This window comes from Aptenodytes patagonicus, chromosome 5, assembly GCF_965638725.1.
Source record: "Aptenodytes patagonicus chromosome 5, bAptPat1.pri.cur, whole genome shotgun sequence".
In the NCBI taxonomy this organism is placed as follows: Eukaryota; Metazoa; Chordata; class Aves; order Sphenisciformes; family Spheniscidae; genus Aptenodytes; species Aptenodytes patagonicus.
This window is the reverse complement of record NC_134953.1, coordinates 60,280,149-60,300,740: the sequence shown is the minus strand read 5'-3', so window position 1 is coordinate 60,300,740 and position 20,592 is coordinate 60,280,149. Positions and strand designations below refer to the sequence as shown.

General features: G+C 42.4%; 1 protein-coding gene across 12 annotated transcripts in view; it reads left to right on the top strand.

Moving 5' to 3' along the window:
- The window catches only part of NFIA (nuclear factor I A), a 254,322-nt gene that overhangs the window by 218,871 nt on the left and 14,859 nt on the right, over nt 1-20,592 (top strand). For 9 of the 12 annotated variants that reach the window (XM_076340076.1, XM_076340066.1, XM_076340074.1 and 6 more), the window contains one exon: nt 5,433-5,524. The exons of the other annotated variants lie outside the window; for them this stretch is intronic. In XM_076340076.1, coding sequence (XP_076196191.1) covers nt 5,433-5,524 — 92 coding nt within the window. The remainder of the gene's footprint in view (nt 1-5,432; nt 5,525-20,592) is intronic. 12 annotated transcript variants of the gene reach the window in all.

Genomic DNA, 20,592 nt, shown 5'->3' with positions numbered 1-20,592 from the left:
GATTAGGAAAATAATTACTGTTTGTTAATTAGCTACGCTGATGTCTAAACATATAGTTCTACACATATTCAGGCATGCATCTTCCTTTTTCGTAAGGGTTTTGAATAATAGTGACTTGAGTTGTAAAGAAGCATATAATTTAATTTAGGGAAAAATTTTACAGAAAAGTAGATTATAAGAAATATTTTCTAAGAAAAAAATATTACATATATACCCAAGCCAGTGGAAGTGGCTGGCCACATAAAGAGTAAAACAAACCAAGTGCCTAGCCTTGCACTGAGAGTTTACCAGAAGGGCCCACTGGACTCCATTTAGTGTGTCAATCAGTACCAACCCTCCATTTTCATCGGTGTTTATTTTTTTCTTAACTAAATATTGGCCTTCAAATAGCAAATGCAGATTCACCAGAGTTTCATAAAAGCCGCACAAAAAGGTGTTTTCCATGGTTACAAACTGCTAGAGTGCACCAGTTCTGGGAGTGTCGCTGGGTTATGGCTGACTGCCCTGCAGAGCTTTAGGATATTGGAAAGTCACTTATGCAACAAAGGCAGGAATGATGTTAGATTTTGGCCAGACTCTCTCCTTAGCTCTGTGGAGGAGAATGAAGCCCCCCCCCCCCAAGGAAACGGAGTGAAAGGGGTTGGCATTTTCTCCATTCTCCTTCCCTTTTTTGGTCTAGCAGAAAGCCCTCTGCAGAAACAAAATGCAGTTACGGCCCTACCAAAAATTGGAATATGGCCCTCCTGAGGGGTGCAGGAGCCAGGAGCAGCTGTTCAATACAGCATGGTCTCCTGGGAATGAGAGCTAAAAATCACAACAAGGTGGTTAATGATTCTCAGAGCAATAGTGAAACTCTCCAGCTGTGACATTAACCAAAACATGAACATTAGTGCTGTCCAAGGAAGGAAGAGCCCCTGGAGATGCACACCAGGGATTTGGTGCTACTGGGTGGCCAGGCATGCTCTGGGAGTTGAAAATTTCAGCTGCAAAATCCTATCCCTTTGGAAAGCCAGCATTTTCCTCAGTGAGGTGACACAATGGGGATGCGATTCATGAAGTCTGGGAGGGTTCATTTTTCCTCTATAAAAAGCCTTTTCAATAGAACACATCCTTGATATCAGAAGTAGTCCCAAAAATATCTTATCTCATATCTTCTCTTGATTTTGTTTGGTTGGTAACCCATAACAAACACAATACAATTATTTTCTTGAACTTGACAGTTTCTAGGTTTAATATCTCATTGCCCAAAGAAAACACCACGTCCACTACATGCCAGTTGGACTTTATCACTATCATAACTGAATCTGAGTGTTAGAATCTGTGGCCCTCATTCCAATGCAGAGTCTAAGATACTGCCATCCTGTACACCATGATTTTTAAAGAGCTTTTTTAAACTAAATGTTATTTTCTAAGGTTCACAACTCTACATGGGGAGAAACTTAGCTATTTTCCTTTGTTGGGCAAGATCGTTATTGGTTAATGTCCCTTTGCACAAAGGAGTTTTCGTGTTAAACAGCATTTGTGTCAGGATGAGAAGACTGATCTTGTGGCTATAGTACTGGATTCATAATCAGATTGGATTTCTCTCCCTTTCTCTGCTATGGATTGACTCAGCGCCCTCTGGGCAAGCCATTTTAGCTTTCTGTTCGCTCCTTTCCCCATACATAAAAAAGAGGGTTATGACTGTATCATTTAATTTGTTAGAATTTGCAATTCCCTCTCAGATACTCAGCTGCAGAATGCATTGCAGTAGGAATTGCTGTATTGCACCACGTTCCTCCGGTTAATTCTCTCACTACAACTCCACAACGGCTCAACTGACTCCTAGTCCTTTGTGAAACAGTACAGCTCTTCATATCAAGCACATGTACCTGTCGTGTTGGTCTGTAAAAGAGAGACCTAGTGGTACATTAGGTTATCGCTCACCCGAATCATCTTTACCAACCAAAAGTTTATCCTTTTAATCCAGAACTGTCTGATAAAGGACACACTCCTAGACTTAATAGAAATTATTTCAGGAAAGTATATTTTAAATTAACATTCTCCTACTGCAGGCAACTTTAAAATACATGACATTCCCAAAACTGTTTGTTTGTCTTGTCTTTCATACAATTTCTTGCCTTTTTGGCTAGATATCAAAGCTGTCTGTGTGAGCAAATGTTCTTTCTCTGCCAGCTCCTGTTTTGCTTGTTCCTGAAGTGAAGCATCATAGCAAATTTGTGGCATCACATTCATTCCCTTGGCTATGGGCTACGATATTGCAAACAATCCTTAGTGAATTCCAGTAGCAGAAAGACTAGGCTGGGCAGGAAGATGTTTCTATTCAAGCCCAACAGGCCAGGTATCAGCTAGTGTAAACTGGTGTAGATTTATGCAATTCCCATGGAGCAAAGCTGATAAAGATCAGGAAATCTGCCTAAGATACCTGGCTTCTGTTCCTTTCCATGCTTTGGCTTTTCCCTTTCCTAAAAAAGAATTTGAAGACCCCACCATAGGCTTACAATATGACCCAGCTTTAACCAGTGAGAGCAGTTTGCCCCATCCTAATCTCAGAACAGAGTATAGGGATCAGAAGTGGCAAGACTTCCAGGAATCCCACCTCCATGTCATTTATATGAAGACAGTAAGATATGGCTGGAAGCCGTATTGGTGATCGTCTAAGCAACACTCGGTACTGCTCCCTTTTCTGAACCAAATTTCACCGTAACAGGAGTCACTGCTAATATGTATTCCATGTCAACTTAATATTCTGAACCAAAATGGCCCCTTACAATCCACAAACATCTCATGACATTTTACAGTGAAGTGGGACTAGCATCTTAGGAGAGTCCAGTGTAAAGCCTACTCTGCATATATGTCGTTTTGGTACTCTTCACTTCTTGGCTCTAGCAATGTAGTTACATGACCTTAAGAAAATACCAAGCTGACATCCAAGTATTTTCAGAAAGCAAGTTAAACATAGTTTGGAACATTATGGAAGAAAGGTATACATAGTAATTCACCCAGCAAGGTTTGAGGGGACTTTTGTGCATATTATACAGTTTTCAAATGCTTTAGAACTTTTGTTTGAACAGAGAAGCCATTTAAGACAGCATTCTGATGGTTTCCCTTTGATTTTCAACCAAATATCACAGCAAAAGTATCTGCCAATAGGGAACTGTAAACAAGATCTTGAGTTCCTTCCCTTCTGAGTGGATTACCTTACCTGCTCCAAGGGATTAAATGGCCTCTCCACTCATTCCGCTTCCTTAAAAGTAGAGCAGAAGAACCAAACAACAGATGTTTGATTTTTGAGCTTTGAGTTAATTTTCCCCACTGCAGAAGAAATTTGTAGTCTTGCACAACATAGGGTTCAGTAGTTAGTTAAAAAAAAAAACTCACCATAAAACAGTACAGAAGAATCTTAATACATGGCACTAGCAACAGAGATATACCCTTTGCAAATTTGTGGCTTCTTTGAATTATTAAGCAAATTAAGATGGTAAAAAGGCAAGGAGAACATCTCACCAAATCTACTCAGTTCATTTCTTCCTTGATTTGCAGTTATGAGTAACAACCAGTGTACCTGTTCACGCTCTAATATGCAAGCTGCACTGCAATTTGCAAAATCATCTTGGAAAAATGAAGTAGCGCACTTAAAAATTCCTTTAAAACTTTGTGAAGGAAAGGTGTTCCTTGCATGATTTTTGCAAGTACTAGCAAAGTGTTAGCTTTTTGGAGAGAAAAGCTCACCTCACTGGAAGAATTCATTCTTAGAAGTCGGGAGTCAGCCTTATCTCCCCTCAGATCAATAAGAAATGAAGATATGCAGTTCCTGGGGTGATTTCAGGGGAATGCTCTTTAAGAAAGTGAAGCTGTCTCATATAATTGTAAGAATTAGGAGGCATCATGGGGCGTTTGTGAGACTTGGGTAGAAGGGGAAGGGAAGGATGGGGTTCTGCATGCTCGTAGACTTGGGAACTCCTCGCCAAAGGGCTTTGTGGGATGCAGAATGTTTGCATGGGTTCAAGGGCAGACTGGGCATTCATCAATGAGAAATCCCTTGTGGGCCATTAAATACAGGGAGTCCCTGAGCTGAAAATAGTCAGAGGGTGGGAAAGAATATGAGAAAGTAAATATGTGACCTGTTTTGACTCTTCCCTGTGCATCTGCTTATGGCCTCTGTAAGAGAGAGGACAGGGGATAAGGTGGAGCATTGGTCTGATTCAGTACAGTCTTAAACCAAACGCTCCTCCAATGTAATGCCTCTTCACTGAACATTTTGCCTTCAGAAAGGCAACAGGCTTTCATCTACACAGACAACTCAGTGTCTTCTCTGACTCTTAACTCGCTGTATTTTTCTGTAACGTTGAGGCCTGAACATTATATTTAGCCTGACTGGAATTTGGCAAGTAACTTTCCTTTTAACATTGTTTTTTGTCTCTTCATTGGATAGTTAGATTGTCTGGGGATTTTATTCAGCAGAATGCATTCCCATAGATTTATTTAAAATAGACAGAATCACTGTTTGTATTAAGGCATCTATTTAGGTTATTTGAATTTAGATCTGAACATGCAAAAAAACTGAACAAGGGCGAAGATTACATGGGGGATTTTCAAATGAGAGGAAGACTGAAAATGCATTGAAAGCTTTTGGATGTGGAAGTACGTGGCATTGTGGACAGTTGCAGTGGAGAATATAATGCAACAATAAAATCATTAAAGTACTTCAAGTTTGGAAGTAATCTGGGTTCTTGGCTTGCATTGCATTTAATAGCTTTACATTTATGGGAGCCATTCCAGTTTTTAAAGGCAGCTTCAGCCTTCAGACTGATTGCACTTACCACCCCAGTGAAACTGCAACCCATTAATTTTTTACCGAAAGGATCTTCCTAGTTTGTCAAACACATCAAGTGAACATTTTAGAGAGTGCAGACCACAGCAGTATGAAAACCAAAACTTTATATCGAGAGAGAATGCTGGATTAGCATGAAATAAGGGTCTGATTCTGTTAATAAGCACTTTAGTAAATTCACTGCTATACAAAACTCCATTAAAACTAGAGATACCACATATTCAAGTGAAAACAGTCAGGCAATACCAGGACCTACAGAAGTCTCTTGTGCTAGCCCAGCATGGAAAGGCCTGCAGCGGTTCTCCTCTGGGATAGAGAGCAGCACAGGTGACCCCAGCACACTTCTCCCTGAGCGCACGTCGTTGCCGTCCTGCCTGGCAAGGAGCCCTCTCTCAGCAGCCCAGTCCCCTACGTGTTTATATCCCCATCATTAAGACCAAACCTTTCCAGTGTCTAAAACCAAACTCTCGCTCTCTAAAACGTTTGCACATTTCTATGTTAAACATCTGCTTAGGTGGCTCTGAGACAGTGTGTTTTGGTGTTGTTCGTGTGCAATCTAGTGCCGCTTCCTCAACGCATGTGTCCCTTCCCTTCACAGCCTACTCGACACCCAGCACCTCCCCCGCAAACCGATTCGTCAGTGTTGGACCACGGGATCCAAGCTTTGTAAATATCCCTCAACAGACTCAGGTGGGCCGCTTTCAACTTCTCTGTATGCCTGCAGCCTCTTCTTCTTCAGTGTACTCTAACGTGTCCCCGCGGAGCCAGCTGCATTGCTGCTGTCACTTCACCCACATGGTCTCAGTAACTACAGTGAAATGTCACTTGCAGTTTGTTTGTCTGTTGTGTTTTTTTGGGCTTATGTAGTAATAACGCTGCTTTCATAACTGGAAAGATCTCTCTTGCTTTCTGAGATACTGGCTTCTAGTGCACAGGTTTTTTCCTCTAGGACTGAGTTTTCAAAGACTTGCTCCAACCTGTTCCCTAGGCAGGGAACATATGCAATTGCATATGCAAAGGGAGCTCAGAGAGACCCATCGGGTAACAGTGCACCTTAGTCCCCCACCAAATACAATGGGAGACTGCTCCAATGACTTCCATGTAAAAAAATAGACTCAAATTCTGGCTGGCCATTTGCATGGTGGGCTTTGAGTGAGCAGGAGATTTTGTAATTGCGAGCACATCTGTTTCCTTACACAAAGAGAAAAAAGTCCAGTTGAGGCAGGCCTATAAAGCTGGGTTAACTGAATTCATAGTCCTGCTATGGTCAAATCAGAAGCTCAAGTAAACATTTGTGTTTCTTTAGGAGAAGGACAAGGTTTAAATGTGCTTTTTCCAAGCTGTATCAAATTCCCAGGGTCGATTAAGAAAATAGTTGTTGGCAGTTTTGTTAGCAGCTAATTTGAGCCAGATGTTGAAAAAATTAAGTCTGTGCTTAATATCACGTTATCGTGGGGGAGAAGGTATAAAAAAGTGAACAGAACTAGTACTTTAGGACAACTGTAGTTTGTAGTTTTAAGTGATTGCTTGACTACATTACAATTCTTTTAAAGATCAACAGCAAGAAATATTTGTAATTTTGTTTTGAGCTTGTTGCGATGACTGAAAAGTAATAAATAAAATAACTAGCAAATTGGGGAGTACTACTTTTAGGTCTTGTAAGTTCTTTCAAATCATTTATATGCATCTGAATAATTAGTGTACAGATTAATGGCTGTCACATGCTACAGTCCAGTATATGCATGCAGACTCCTCGTTGCGATGGCTTCAGAACCTACGCTGTCAATGAAATGCAAGTCACTCATTACCGAAGATCTTCAGTTTACAGGGCTGCAACCAGATGCCTGTGAACACAATGTGTTTTCTTGCTATCTGTTCTTTGTGTACAATTTGTTAGGGGCTTTAGTTTATAGCTCTGTCGACAGCACAGGTTAAACTACATCGAATCTCAAACCTTCTCTGCATTAAATAGGGTCACAGAAAGTACACCAGCAGTGCAGAGCAGGGTTTTAACCCATCAGGTTCTGATTTTTTTTCATGCCTTAACAAAACGCAGCCTGCACCCCACTTTTTAGGCCTCTTCCTTTACTCAGTTCACGTACGTGACAAGTTTTCATGCGCCTTCACATTTAAATCGTATTTCTCCAGTCGTTTTGGAAACAACTGGAATACACAGAAATACACTGAAATCAGGAAACAGGAATGTTAAGGTATACTGTTAAAGCCCTTAAGCATTTGGTCTTTTCCTTCATAGCTCGGGAAACTTGAAACCCTTTGGAGAATGCTACTTACCTTTTCCAGAAGACTTGAAAAACTACTAGTTGGTAAATTGATTATGTAGTAAGACACAACAGTATTAAGTCTCAAAAATATTTTAAACTTACTTGCATCCTGCAGCCTAGGTTTCCCAGATAAGTTTGTTGACTTTAAACTTTTATCCTCTTTATTTATGACTTAAATCATTTTAAAGTGCTCTAGCCTTACTTTAAGTGCTTCTACGTAATGCAGTATAGTGAATAACAATGCTGTACAGTGAAAAACAATACTCAAGCACAGCTTTCAATTAAAGTCAAACATGCTGCAGTGGGTAAGGAGACTGACTTCCAGTCTCTGACTCCAGCTGCATCTCCGTGCTTCTATACATCATTACACCACCACAACCCACTTGATACTAAATATATAATTTATCAGCAAAACTCACTACTTATTCATGAAACAACTCTGAAGTTGACTGTGTTTTAAATCAGAGAAGTGAGGTAAAAATACTAACTGCAATGATTTGGGATTTACTTAGCATTCCTCTAAACAAAGACATGCTTTTGTACTCTTTTTGCAGGGCATTAGTGTATAGGACAATCACTTAGGATATTTTCAAAATGAAAATATAAAAACACATGGGACTGTGTTATTAAAAGCAGCTGGGGTGGCTGCTTTCCATCAGGATTTTTATAGTACATTCAGAGTCAGCCTAAGATATGGGTCCTGAGGACCACTAACTGCCAGGCCACACAGCTCCCTTAGACAAGAGGAAGCAGTGAACACTCAGAGCTTCTGAAAGTCAAGCTTAAATATAAGGGTTAAGCAACTCTTTACTGCTGGAACAACAAAATAAAAATGAAGACTGTATCTGAACATCTGCTTTTTTAAAATTACGGTCCAGCTACAAACTATAAGAAAACATTACAGTCAGCTTTTTTGTGGCTCTGATTTTCTCTTCCAATTGGTGGGTCATTTGACTACAGACACTAGTTACGCATCTTCGTTATTAGTCTTAAAATGCTGCAAAAGTGAGTCTGTGCACAGGGATGTGACAGCGCTGTTCAGCAGAAGTCGCATTTCCCATACATGGGCATTCATGGGCTTTCACAGAACATTGGAATAAAATCGCAGACAAATGTACAACAGCATGGCTGGGTTTGAGCAAGGATCATTCTGTCCTGGGCTGTTTTTAAACAACCAAAACCAGTGCCTTTCTTAATGGGCATTATAAAAATTAGCAGTAGACATTTCCATTAGCAGCATGTTCTGACTTATGTCGCATTGCTTCAAATATAATCCCTTAAAGGAATTTTATAGAATTTATATAATACTTTATTTAGAAAAAGGCTGTCTTCCTGTGTCAACAAAGGTTGTAGCAGGATGACAACTCCATGACAGAAGAGACCAGGAAATAAACTGATTTAAGTCAGTAGTTCTGATTCAGCAACAAAAGCCGCAAAAGGGCTGTTGGCTTTGTCTGGTTTTAGCAGCTTCAAAACTTTTCAGTTGGTTTGTTTTTTCATACACTGGCTCTGCTTACCCCATCCATCACTCTGCCACTCCAGCGGCTCACTGCATAATTGTCCTATCTGGGCGGTTATTTGAATCTAAATTTCTGTTTGAGCTATTAGAAGAAACACTTGACTTGGCATCCTCTGTATATGTTGACAAAAAGGCACAGGTGTTGTAACCTTTGCTTGATAAATCATTTACTTTTGCTACTTGACTCGCAAGTAATATGGGGGCATCAGCTTTTTAACTGCCTTTTCCATATGCAAATCAGAAATAAGTATGCCTGGGGTACACAGTCTTTAGTTTCAAAAGCAAGCTGGTCTAGATACCTCATGACTAACTAATAGATACGTCTCTCATATTGCCAAGGACTTCTAATAAGGAGAGTAGTAGAGGAATGGGAAAGTACCATCACATTAATTAGGGACTAGCCTATCAGTAGTAACAACACTAATAAAGAATAAAGGGTTCTGAGTTTTGGTTGGTTTTTTTTTCCTAACCAAGTGATAAAAGTAATTGTGAAACACAGCATATGCACTCAGAGTACGTGCAGTTGGTAACACTAAACTAGGAACCTGCTCTTTGTGACCAGTTTGTGCTGTCACTCACCACTCTAAACAGTGTTTGCTGATCTCTAGTGCCCTCATGTTGCTCTATAGTACAAAATTCCTTTAGGGATCAGTGTGCTGTATTCAGTGTGCTGCAGCTCCACTTCATGCTAAACATTGTTTACTAGGCTGAGTCCTGTTTGCCACCTACTTACCCTACATCTTCCTGGAAATTGTACTTCGGATGCTAAAAACAACTCCTGAGCAACACATGCCTGCTCCATCTAATCACTCCTACCTGCCAGTAGCCCGTGTGCCTTACACAGTAAGGTTACGAAGATGCACAGAACAGAAACTGCCTCCCACTGCAGGCACCCAGGCAGAGGACAACTGCTTTACCACCTATGAGAAACTAAATGGTTTTCTTCTCTGCTTAGGAGAGAAAGTGTATCATACACCCTCTTGTCCAGCTTTTTCAGGAAAAATCTCTCTCTAATCTAAACATGCTTTATATCAGATCCATCCCAGTTAGTTTATAAAACTTAGTTAAGCGCAAAACCAAATATTTATTCTCTTACCTTTCTCTAGGAAAAGATAAAACTACTTTCTAGAAGACCAGAAGTAGAAGCTTTTCCTGCTTCTGCCTTTGCATGATCCCAAAGCTACAGTCAGATCATGGATAGTAAGCCAAGGTCTTGTCTTTTCACACTTTTCCCTGGTGGGGCCCTAGAGCCACACAGTTACACCAGTGCTGTAGACAGAGCTCGTCCTTTATAACGCAAAACAATTGAAACAAAAGGCCCATAACTTACCTAGCACACCGCAATAAAGTATAAGAAAACGCCAAAAAGTCAAACAAGCTTATCTAGGCAGCAAAATGACGAGTATGAACACCAGCAAGCTCAGAAGCACAGCAGTGGTCTTGCTACCAGCCTTATAAAGACCAGGTACAAAAATGCACACTGTGAAACATGTCTGTAAAAGAGTAATGCCTGCCCTGTAGTAAGTTGCGGGAATTACTGAAGTTTAGCAAAAGGGTTACTATGTTTACAGTATAAGGAAATTGCTGACTTCTTTAGATCTGCTCCTGTTCTCTGCGTTTCCTGAATTAAACAGTGGTATCTTTGTAGCTTCTTCTTTTAGGCTTTTATTTATCTCTAAAAAACCACTGTGTGCCTCAGGTGCATTTACAAACCTAACTGTACAATTACTTTCTTTTCAAGAGACAAGGGAAAGACTATTTTACTTCCCCACAATCCTTTTAGAAAGCAAACTGCAACCTGCAATTTTTCACTTGCAGTACTTTAAAACAAAGGGCATGAGAAAAAAATGAGCTTTATGCTGTGTCCTGTAGGTTAGCAGATGTGAGCTCTGTCAGACAAGGGAGGGAGGCAAATTCCAGAGTAGATGGTCCTTCTGTGATAACAGCCAGTCACTGCTGCCTAGACACTTAATTCGGAGGAATGTAGTGCAGGTGATGCCCCTCCCCGCGGCTGGAGGTGGCGCAGGCAGGGGGGAGGCAGGGAAGCAGTCTCTCAGGTAGCAAGGCCTGAAAGCGAAAGCGTATAGGATTCATAGATCAAAGTCAGCACCTTGAATAGGAAGCTAATGCAGTTCCTCCAGAGCTATTGCTCCTGCAGCTGAAACCACATAGCTGTTTTGTGCCCAGGTTCCATTGCCACCCTATGGAAGAAAGAAACCAGTGCACACATTTTTCTTTTGACAGATAAAACATGTGCCTCGCTTCATGGGGATTTTCCATTTTTGCTTCTTGCTGAACCCCTGCCACAGTGCCCTGCCCTTTGCAGCGTCAGAAAGTGATGCAGAGCTGCCAGACTCACGCACAGCTCATGTTGATGTGCTGTATTAATGAGTACCACAAGCTACCTGTTCTTTTCTGCCTCTGCACCCTTCTCTCTTTTGCCCATTTCCCAGCACCCAGTAATTGCTCTGGTCAGACAGGCAGCATCCGCTGGCCCTCAGGGAGGAAGGGTGAGGTCAGGATTTTGTGGTGTTGCTGCAGTGTGCTAACAGCTGAGCCACCGCTTCACTTCGCGGAGCAGTTCCTGTTCAGAAAAAGTGTAAGGGGTGCATATGACTCGTACATTGCAGTGGATGTGCAGAGAACATGAGAGGCTGCAGGAACAAGATCAGGCCTTTTATTTTGGGGGTTCTGAGCAGAACTATTTATAAGCCAGGTCAGCGCTACTTGTTGCTTAGGTGACTGTTCCTCCCCAGGATAATACTTATCCTCCAGGCTAAATGCACTGCTTGTGTTTGAGCACGAATGAAGGTGAAGAACACTAATTTGGAAGCATTTGTTCAAATCAGTTCAGCCCCCTGAGAACTACATATTCCATAAAGTAACCTCCCTAGGCCAGCATGCGTGGCTTTGGAAGAAATTTAAGCTGCAAAGCACTTTTAAGCAGAGACTTGACTGTCCCTTTCCTTCTCTTGGCCTGTAGCAGCAAATGTACTGGCAGGTTCAGAACATCATTTAAATGCAGGAATAACGTCTCTCCTGGGTAAAGAACAGAAATCTGCACAGACTAGATATAAAAACACAATTTTGGGGTGTGGGACTGCTACTTTCTAGAGCTGCTGAAGTTAGAGGGGTCACTCTCCTTCCAAACCCAGCAGGGATCTGTGGACTTTCGCATAACGGCAATGGGAAGCAAGGGCTGCCCTCCTCCGACACCCGGAGTGGAGTTACACAGTGCCCAAAGTTCCACCTGAATTTTAAATTGCTCTTGAGTGTATGTGGGCCCTATACCCTCGTGGATCGCTTTCCTACTAGAGATTTACAATATATGTAAGAAATGGGACACACAAAACAGAGATCAGAAACAGAACCATTATAATCAACAGCTGAGCGTGTGAGAAAAGAAAGTTGTATATGTGACCATTTAATTTATAGTAATTGCCTGGGCTGAAGGGCACTGAAGAAGGATGGGTTCTTGTGGGCTTGAGCCCTATTATGACCACTGAAAGTTTTGTAGTAATTGCCTGGGCTGAAGGGCACTGAAGAAGGATGGGTTCTTGTGGGCTTGAGCCCTATTATGACCACTGAAAGTTTTGATCCCTGAGCAGAAAGTATTTTGCTGCAGAACCAGTGGCACCAAGCTACTGATATGTGACCTGAATGTTGGTGCTGTCTTTCATCTTCCAGCCAGGAAGCAGCTATACTGGCCTGATCTTGAGGGTGGGCTGGAGATGGCTCTAAAAATGTAGTATAAGTCTAGAGACAGCATGCATAGAAAATGCAGTGTTAATCTCTGTCAAGCATCAGCAGGTCTCAGACTCTGGGAAGCTGAAAGAGGATTTCAGATCCTCCCTTTGCTTTGTGGTTGGCCATATTAAACTCGCTCTTCTCTTTTGTTGAAGTTAGTCAAGGAAATGTTGGCTGAATCCTTCGCTAAAATTGTGATGGTTCCACCATGATGGGAGCAAAGAGCCCGCATGCGGTTGTGGTACTCTTGATGTGCCCCTGATCACATAATAGCTCCGTAGCCACACGTCCTCAGTGCAGCATGAGTATGAACGTGCTGCTCTGATCACAGTTGCTAATGACAGTCCAGAGTGTGCTCCACAGAGAGGAGATACAAAGGTGACCAGAAATCAGGGTCACTCCCCAACTCCCATTCCCTTCACTGTCTGTTCAGCTCAGTGCACAAAGCCTGTTTAATTGAGCTTCTGCGCAGAGGGGCAGTATGAAATTTCGCTCTCAGATCAGTTCTTAAAAAGCAGCAGAGAACAGTATACCTCAAGAAGAAAGCACATATTGCATTATAAACGTAAAGATTCATAGAAAACTTCCCAGTACCATCATGTGGCCTTATCTTCAAAGTGGGTTGGAGCCAAATCAGTCCAGAAATGCTGGGGTTAGTCCTCGGCAGGGGGGATCCTTTTTCCTGTGCTTTTTCTTCGTCCTCCTTGCAGGCTCTGGTGAGCAGTTCAGACTTTTTTTTTGGAAACTAACACTAAGCATCCTATTTCCAATAGATACAGCATACAATTATTTACAATGGACATAAACGAATTTCCCAAACTAAGTAATTAAACTTACTGCATTTTTCCCCCTCCTTACAATAAACAGGAAGCCTGTGCGTAAGGCACCCTTTCTGTGGGTTTTATGGCCATTACTTATGCTCCACAGTAGGGGAGAAGAGAGAGAAGAAGTAAGTGTGGGCCTGGTGGGAAGAGTTGGCAAATGCAGAAATATGATGAATGAGCTGGAGAGATTTAATTTCTTACTAAATTCTCTACAAGCTGTGTAACCTTTCTTTAGCTAAACAATTACTCTAAAAGGCAATGATTTTCTGCATTTTCATTGAAAAGTCTTCATAATAACAATGGCCTATGTTCTCCTTCTTGAAGAACTTCTGCCAAAAACCAGTTTTCTTTTTTTCCATTCAGCAGGAAACTTTCTTTTATTTTTATTTTTTCAATCTCATATTCCCCGCTAACATGGATTTACAAGGCCTACCACTTACTGCATGGGGCTGGGAAGAAGCTTCCCCTCAGGCCAAATCATTTTGGTCCGTCTCCTTTACAGGGATTCTTGCATCTTCCTCCCAAGAGGAGTGCAGCCACTGTCAGAGACATAATACCAGACCCAAGTGACCGTTTAATCTGACAAAACATGACAGTTCCTATGTTCGCAGGTACAGAGCACATGGAAGGGGATGCTCAGGTTTGTTTTTCAATGGGCAAGCGGCAGGTCTTGCTGCTGTTGTGGTGGGGGCAGTCGAGAGGGGGAGCAGGTATTGACTTTTGTGTGGTGGGGGAGAGAGTCATCAGATCTTTAAATTCATTGGCCACGCTGCCGACATGATTAAATCAGAGTGGGTGCTGATCCGTGCTGAACCACAGGGTCCTGTGACCAACTGGAGCATTGTAAGGACTTTGGATATTGTAAGGACTTTGGAGATGCAGCATGGGCAGAGCACTTTCTCCTGCAGAGCTGCACATTTGTTCAGATACACACATGCATACATATACACACACACACAAAGCAAACAAGCAAGTATAAGGCAAGATTATTGTTATGTGCCTCGTACTGCTTCTACTTGACTTGGCCGATTTCCTGGCCACCCCATGCCTGCCCCCAGCCTCCACTGCAGATAATGCTATATTGGATTAGTCTGCCTCGCTGCTGCATCAGGTCCCAGATCGATTTATTGACTCTGTCAGAGTGGCTAGTACAGTACTTGTTACAAGAGCAGAATAGAAAGCAAGAATGTGTCCACATAAAATATAAAAATGACGTTTTGTTTGTTCTTTCCTCTTTTGCCCTATAGATCTTTATGTGTTTACACAGTGGAGAGCACTTTACTTAATCAGCTCCTTCTACATTATTAATTGCGACAGTTAGGGTGCTACATGGCGGCAAACGTATTATTGAAAACATTGATCTCACGCTCACGGTGTGGACCTGAGTAGGTTTTGTATTCCTTCCCTTCTTTTGCAACTGCTTTAGGGTACTATCAAATCACATTTCCCTGACTGACAATACGCCATCAATACCATTGATTTCAGAGAGGGGTAGAGAGATGCACATGAGAAAGAAAGGAGTGCGCAGAGGTTCAGTGTATTCTGTAGGCTTGGAAAGGGGTTGTTGGAAGTTGGTAATCACAATAATTACATGCCTGGCTTGATTTCTCTATTTCATAGAGAGTAATAATTTAAGAGCTGAAGATTCCTAAGTGTTGAAGATTTGCAGAGACGGCATGATGAGACCTTGTAAAATGCGTGTAGAATGTATACCCTTAAAAAAAGACATACTGACTTTTTACAAGGGTTTTGGAAGTGCCTTTGAAAGACATTTCATGAAAGTTCAGCTTTCGCAGCTGATACCTATATGAGCTCCATAAATTCCACACAGCCTGACAAACTCCAGTAGGTGTCACATGTGACCTGGATGGAAAAGGTCAGCAGCTGAATTTATGGCTTTTGCATTTACTGGAACATTAAGATTTTTGCCAACTGCCATATATACTTTTTAACAATTCTGCAATCGAAGGATTAGGACCACAATCTACAATGAAGGTCAAAAATTAAAGGCCACAATCCCTACATCCTTCCCAATGGATAGGCATTAAGCTACCTCTGTTCTAAGAATCACCTTCGCTTAATGGCCTTAACATGGAGGTCAAGGAATAAATAAGCTCCAGAGGTGAACACCTTGCAAAATAGACTATCTTGCTCTGAAATTAATACTAAATTCCATAAGAAGGGACCAAAAGATGAGAAGCCATTTCTTAATGGAGAAGGACTCTCCAGTTTGCAGCAGATTTCATGTTCCCGAAACACTGAGCATCACCTCCCCTAGTGCTGGACTATTCTAGAGAAATGTAAATAGCATACAGGGGAAGGATTGGGGCTTCAAAAGAAATACGGCAAAATGACTGCAATTTTGTTAAAACCCGTTTATATTTTAAATTTGACAAAGGTGTCTGTTCTTAGTAAGGATTACTAACAACATGCCAAGTTGTAGCTTTCAAGCTTCACCTGGTTTTAGTTCAGAACAACAAAAGGTATCGTCTTGTTTTAGGCATTTGTTTTTATAGTATATTCTATTTGAACAGAGGTAGAACTAGAAAAGTATAATCCAAAACCAGGATACTTTTAAAAAGAAAAAATCTAATATTAATAAATCAAGAGGCTAAACATGAACATATCTCATAGGTTTGACTATGTAGCCTTTAGTTACTTTGGTTATTAATATTCAATTTTGAAAACAGTAGTGACACCATAATAATAATATTTTCAGGCATATTCACTTGCATGACCCAACTCTTACATCATCTATACAAATACTAGTTATTACACACAAAGAGATGCAGCTAAATACATTTCAGAAGCCAATGAAATGTAATTTTAATTATGAGATATGAGTAACAAAAATCACTACCGATAAAATGCAGCCACCCTTGAGGCTGAACACAATAATTTCTGCATTGCCTGGAGCACCTTTATACAACTTTAGGTATCCTTTTGTGCTTTTGCTATAACTACATCTTTTTAAATATGACAACAGAAAAGGTATCTTTTTTTAAAAAACAGGATAAAGTTAGATATGAAATTTGCATGTGGCGTTGGTTTTTTTCATCCTTGCATGTGCTAAACAATAAGATTTGAGATTTTGCAGGAACATTTTTACACATAACGTTCCTTGTTTGGCTCTTCTCCTTTTTTTTTTGAAGGACTTCCTTGTAGTCTTTTGGGTTAAAGGTCATGTCTGTGAATCTATGGTATTGGACCCGACTGTACATTCATTGAAGTCAATGGGAGTAGGAGATGGAAGATTTGTTATTGGCAGGAGTTTGTTTTAGAAATACAATAATATTTTTGTTTAATTATGCTTGTATTTTGCTTATAACTATGCACAGTAGAATAAATCTAGTCTTTTTCAAATAAGATACAGGTTAAAATTCACGTTTTCTTTATAGGGAGGGCTTGCAGTGCAGTCATCATGTATCTCTAGAGTTTTTATTTTGTGGCTACAGGTATTATCTCTCAGTGACTCCAAAGCAATCTTCCTTGATGTAGAGAGTTCAGTTTTGGGGTTTTCCCAATTTACTGGTCTTGTAGGCTAAATCTGAAAGTATAGGCCAGGTTATGTTCCGTCTGGTTCATTCCCAGCAAGGGAGGCTCCACAGGCTCTTTATAAACTCATTGTCTTCCTAACAGTAGTAACAGGGGCAGAATTTGTCCCTGCTTTAGCAATCCTGTTGAAGTTGCGTGAGTCAAAATAGAGTTCAGATTCTTCTCCCGGAGGCTTTTCAGGAACACAACAAGTAAAAGTAGTAACATTTAGAAAAAAGGGAAGGAAAAAAAAAAGATAAGGGGAGAGCTGTAACTCTCCATAGAATGGAGCAGCTTACTTACCGAGTACAAAGAGCCACTTCTATACAGTCTATTTTCAGAGGAAAGCCTCACATTCAGTGACTCATAAAAGCGGAGGCATCTTTTGATTTTAAGTTCAAGGTTTACATGAGTAATTTTGTCTGTTTTCTCTGTTAGTATTAATTAAATTGAGATAGTTTAATTAGTATTACTAAATTTGATCATTAGTAGTAATTCATTCTGCCTGCCATACTGCACAAATATGATGAAGCAGAAATAACTAAATTGTTTAATTTCATCTCATTTAATGACTTTACACTCCACCAGGACTTTCATTGGCATCTCACAATATGTGTGAAAATCACTCCACACTAGGCCAAGACCCAACTCCCTTTAGCCAACCATGTCTAATACATCCCTCCTCATCCAAAGGCAGATCATGTGCTGCAAAGGCTTTTCCCATTTCTCCACCAGAGAGCTGGCTACCTGCAAAGGTTGGGGTGGCCTTTCCTCGCCCCAGTCACCCAGCTCCTGTATCATCCTGACCCCAATGGCCCTGACAGAGCTGTACAGGACTCATGGGCCACCACGTCCCTGGCCCGGGGCTCCCTGTGGTGTAACAGGAGAAGTCCCATCATCGATCCCCATGGCCGCACACCCTGGGGGCCAAGCGCTGAGCACAGGCATGGTGCATGGCATTCCACTTTTCTTAGAGCAGTTTGTTCAGTTTAGCAAGGTACAAAGCATCAGGAAAAACGCAGACATGAAAAGTTCTGGTGTTCAGGAGGGGTTTTTTGTGCAGCTCAATGCCCTCAGTTTTCTTTTTTTAAGGGGAGATTTGGGGAAGGGGGTTCACTGCTGAATTGATTCATTATTCCTCCAGCTCACTGTCTACTTTAAGGTCAGTGTGGCAAGAACACCAGAGTCGCCTCCATGCCCCTATTCCTGCCCAAGTTAATTTGGAGATCGTTTTTGATCTCCTTGCCCAGTACATCTAGGACTTGCCAAAACCCCGATTCCTCTTCCCTTTCTGCGATCTCCAAACCCCAACCTTTCTCTGCCGACTTCTGAAAACGTGCTGTTATCTCAGCCCCCTCATCCCGGAGTCCCCAGCTCTCATGCAGTCCCTCTGTCCGTCTGCACCTGCCCAGCCTGTGCCCTGCCAGCCCCACTGTTCCTGCTGCCCACAGCCCAATTCCTCTCCTATGTGTCCCTGCCCACCACCGACCAATCCCCCCCTATTTTTTGCCTTGCTTTTATCAGGCTGTGCACGCTGCCTTTGCTCTCTCGGCGGAACCATGGGGCTGCTCATTTGTCTGCTTCACCCCCAGACATCCAGTGCGGGCAGAGACCAGGCACTGGAGGCTTTGGGGGGGATTTTGGAGGGAGCACTCGCTCCCCCCTCCAGCTCAAGTTATTATCTCCCCTCACTTTCCTCTTGTGCTGTGTACTCTAAAGTAGTCTCAGGGCAGTCAAGAAAAGCAGCTGAAAACTACCTTTTGTACCCCAAACTCTACAGAGCAAAGAGCCAAAGCCTCTGCAGCAACTTGCCGGCAGAGCAGCCCGTCCCACTGGGACCGGTGGGCCCCGCAGGCCCCTCACATAGCTCCAGTCATTCCGTTCCTCCCCGCTGGCATGGGACGGGGAAGGAGAGTCCTGGGAGCAAACCCACCGAGCGTGTGTGTGTGTGTGTATGTGTGTGTGTCTGTGTCTGTGTGTGTGCGCGTGTGTGCTCAGGCTGTCTCGCTGCAAATGGAGCTTGGGAGGCCCGGACTGGGGGTTGATTTTCTTTGGATGACTTTCCCTGATTGTCTAAAGCAATAAAAGTAAAGAAACTTTGGGGGAAATGGTGGTTGCAGGGAGATTATTTTTGCAGTCCTGGTGCAGGCAAAACTCCTGATGCTTCAGGGGAGTTTCGCTTGCATGAGGACTGCAGGAACTGGCTTAAATTGAATAAAACTGTAAGTACAGTATAGGGGACTGGGTAACAAGGAGTTCTGCAAAAGCAACAAAACCAGAGAGCACAATGAAGAATAGAGCGGGTTACGCTGTGGTGAAAGTATGTACTGGTTGTTATAACACCGTGCCTCTAGAATAAATTATGTCCCTTTAAAAAGTAATACTTTAACTGTGGAGCTATATAGAGACAATTAAGACGATATTGTTCTCCTCATTTCCCTCCCCCCCGCCTTCCTCCCTCTCTCTGCAGTAGCTCTGTGGAAACTTTTAATGCTGCAGCTTGAAACTTGGGCCTCTGGGTCTAAAATGCCTGAGAAAGCACTGCGGGCTCTAACTGTAAAACATTCCTTCGGCGGGCCCTGGAAACAGGGCGCGCTGGCGCAGGCGAAGTTCAGAGGGATCACATGTAAATGAGGGCTGGCTGCAGACTCCCGAGGAGCGTTTTATTTCGCTTAAACCTGAACTTGAACTTGCAAACGCGCTGCCAGAGCCCAGGACTGGTAGACCGCGGCCATGAGGGGCTGGGAGCCGGGGCTGCCGCTGGTCCCATGCACCTACCATCAGGGCTGGGGGGTCCCCATGCACCCACCAGCTTTGTGCCGTGTCCAGGGGCACAGGGAAACGGAGGACAACACAGCCACTGTAGTTTCAGGAGCGGGCTCACAGCGGTTCCCAAAGGGCTTGCTTTTTTCCTAGCAAAATGCTGGAAAGTCCCGTCGCAGCAGTGTGTCTACCAGCCCAGTTTCCACGGGAGCTCCCGGCGTGAAGTTGTAAGGGGATGCAAGTCCCGATGCACACTTTATTTCATAAAAGGAAAGAAATAAGTGAGATTTAGCCTAAGACATTTTAAAGTGTTGCACTCTCTAGCAAATTTAACTGTGCTTCCAGCAGAGCAAAATACAGGGCTGTCTAAAAAGCAAGGCATAAGGTGCAGAATTTAAAAACCCCTTCGCAGCATATTTACTTTTAAATCACAATAGTAGATGTAAAGCGCGGGGCAGGTTTTAAAGTAGTCTTTTTGCTTCTTTCATAAAATGCATACTGCTATTTTCTTTTTCCCTTGCAAAAGGCGATGTATGTACCAGGGGAGCAAGAGAGGTGCCAATGCCGGTGAGTGTCCCCAGGTGTGGTGGCAGAGGTGGCTGCTGGCTGGGCTGCAGGTGTGGGGGCAGCTTCCTTCCCCCCACAGCTGTACTTGGCTGGTGGGTCATATTTTGGTCATTTCTGATTACTCCCCCCCCCCCCCCCCCCGAACAATTTTGGCTACGTTTGTAGCAAAACTTTGAAAGGATGAATGGGCAAAAAAAATTCTTTTTGGCAGTAACTCAGGAAATATCTACAAAGATGTCCTTTCTGGAGCAAGACATTATTTCAGGGTTTGTGTTAGGATCATTTTTATTCTGTGACAGCACATAAAGAGACTGGGACAGAGCAATGAGGTCTGGCATAGCTAAAATCCCTTCTGTGTGTGTGAGGTTATGTAGTTTATCAATGCAGAAACCACCATGGGCTTTGAAAAGTAAACAGCTGGCTTGGGTCTGTGTGCTGCACTTCAGAGTCGTCTGCTGGATTTAAATGGCTAGCCTGCAATTTTTGGAGTGGGGCAAATATATATAGTTTTTCTTTTAAACG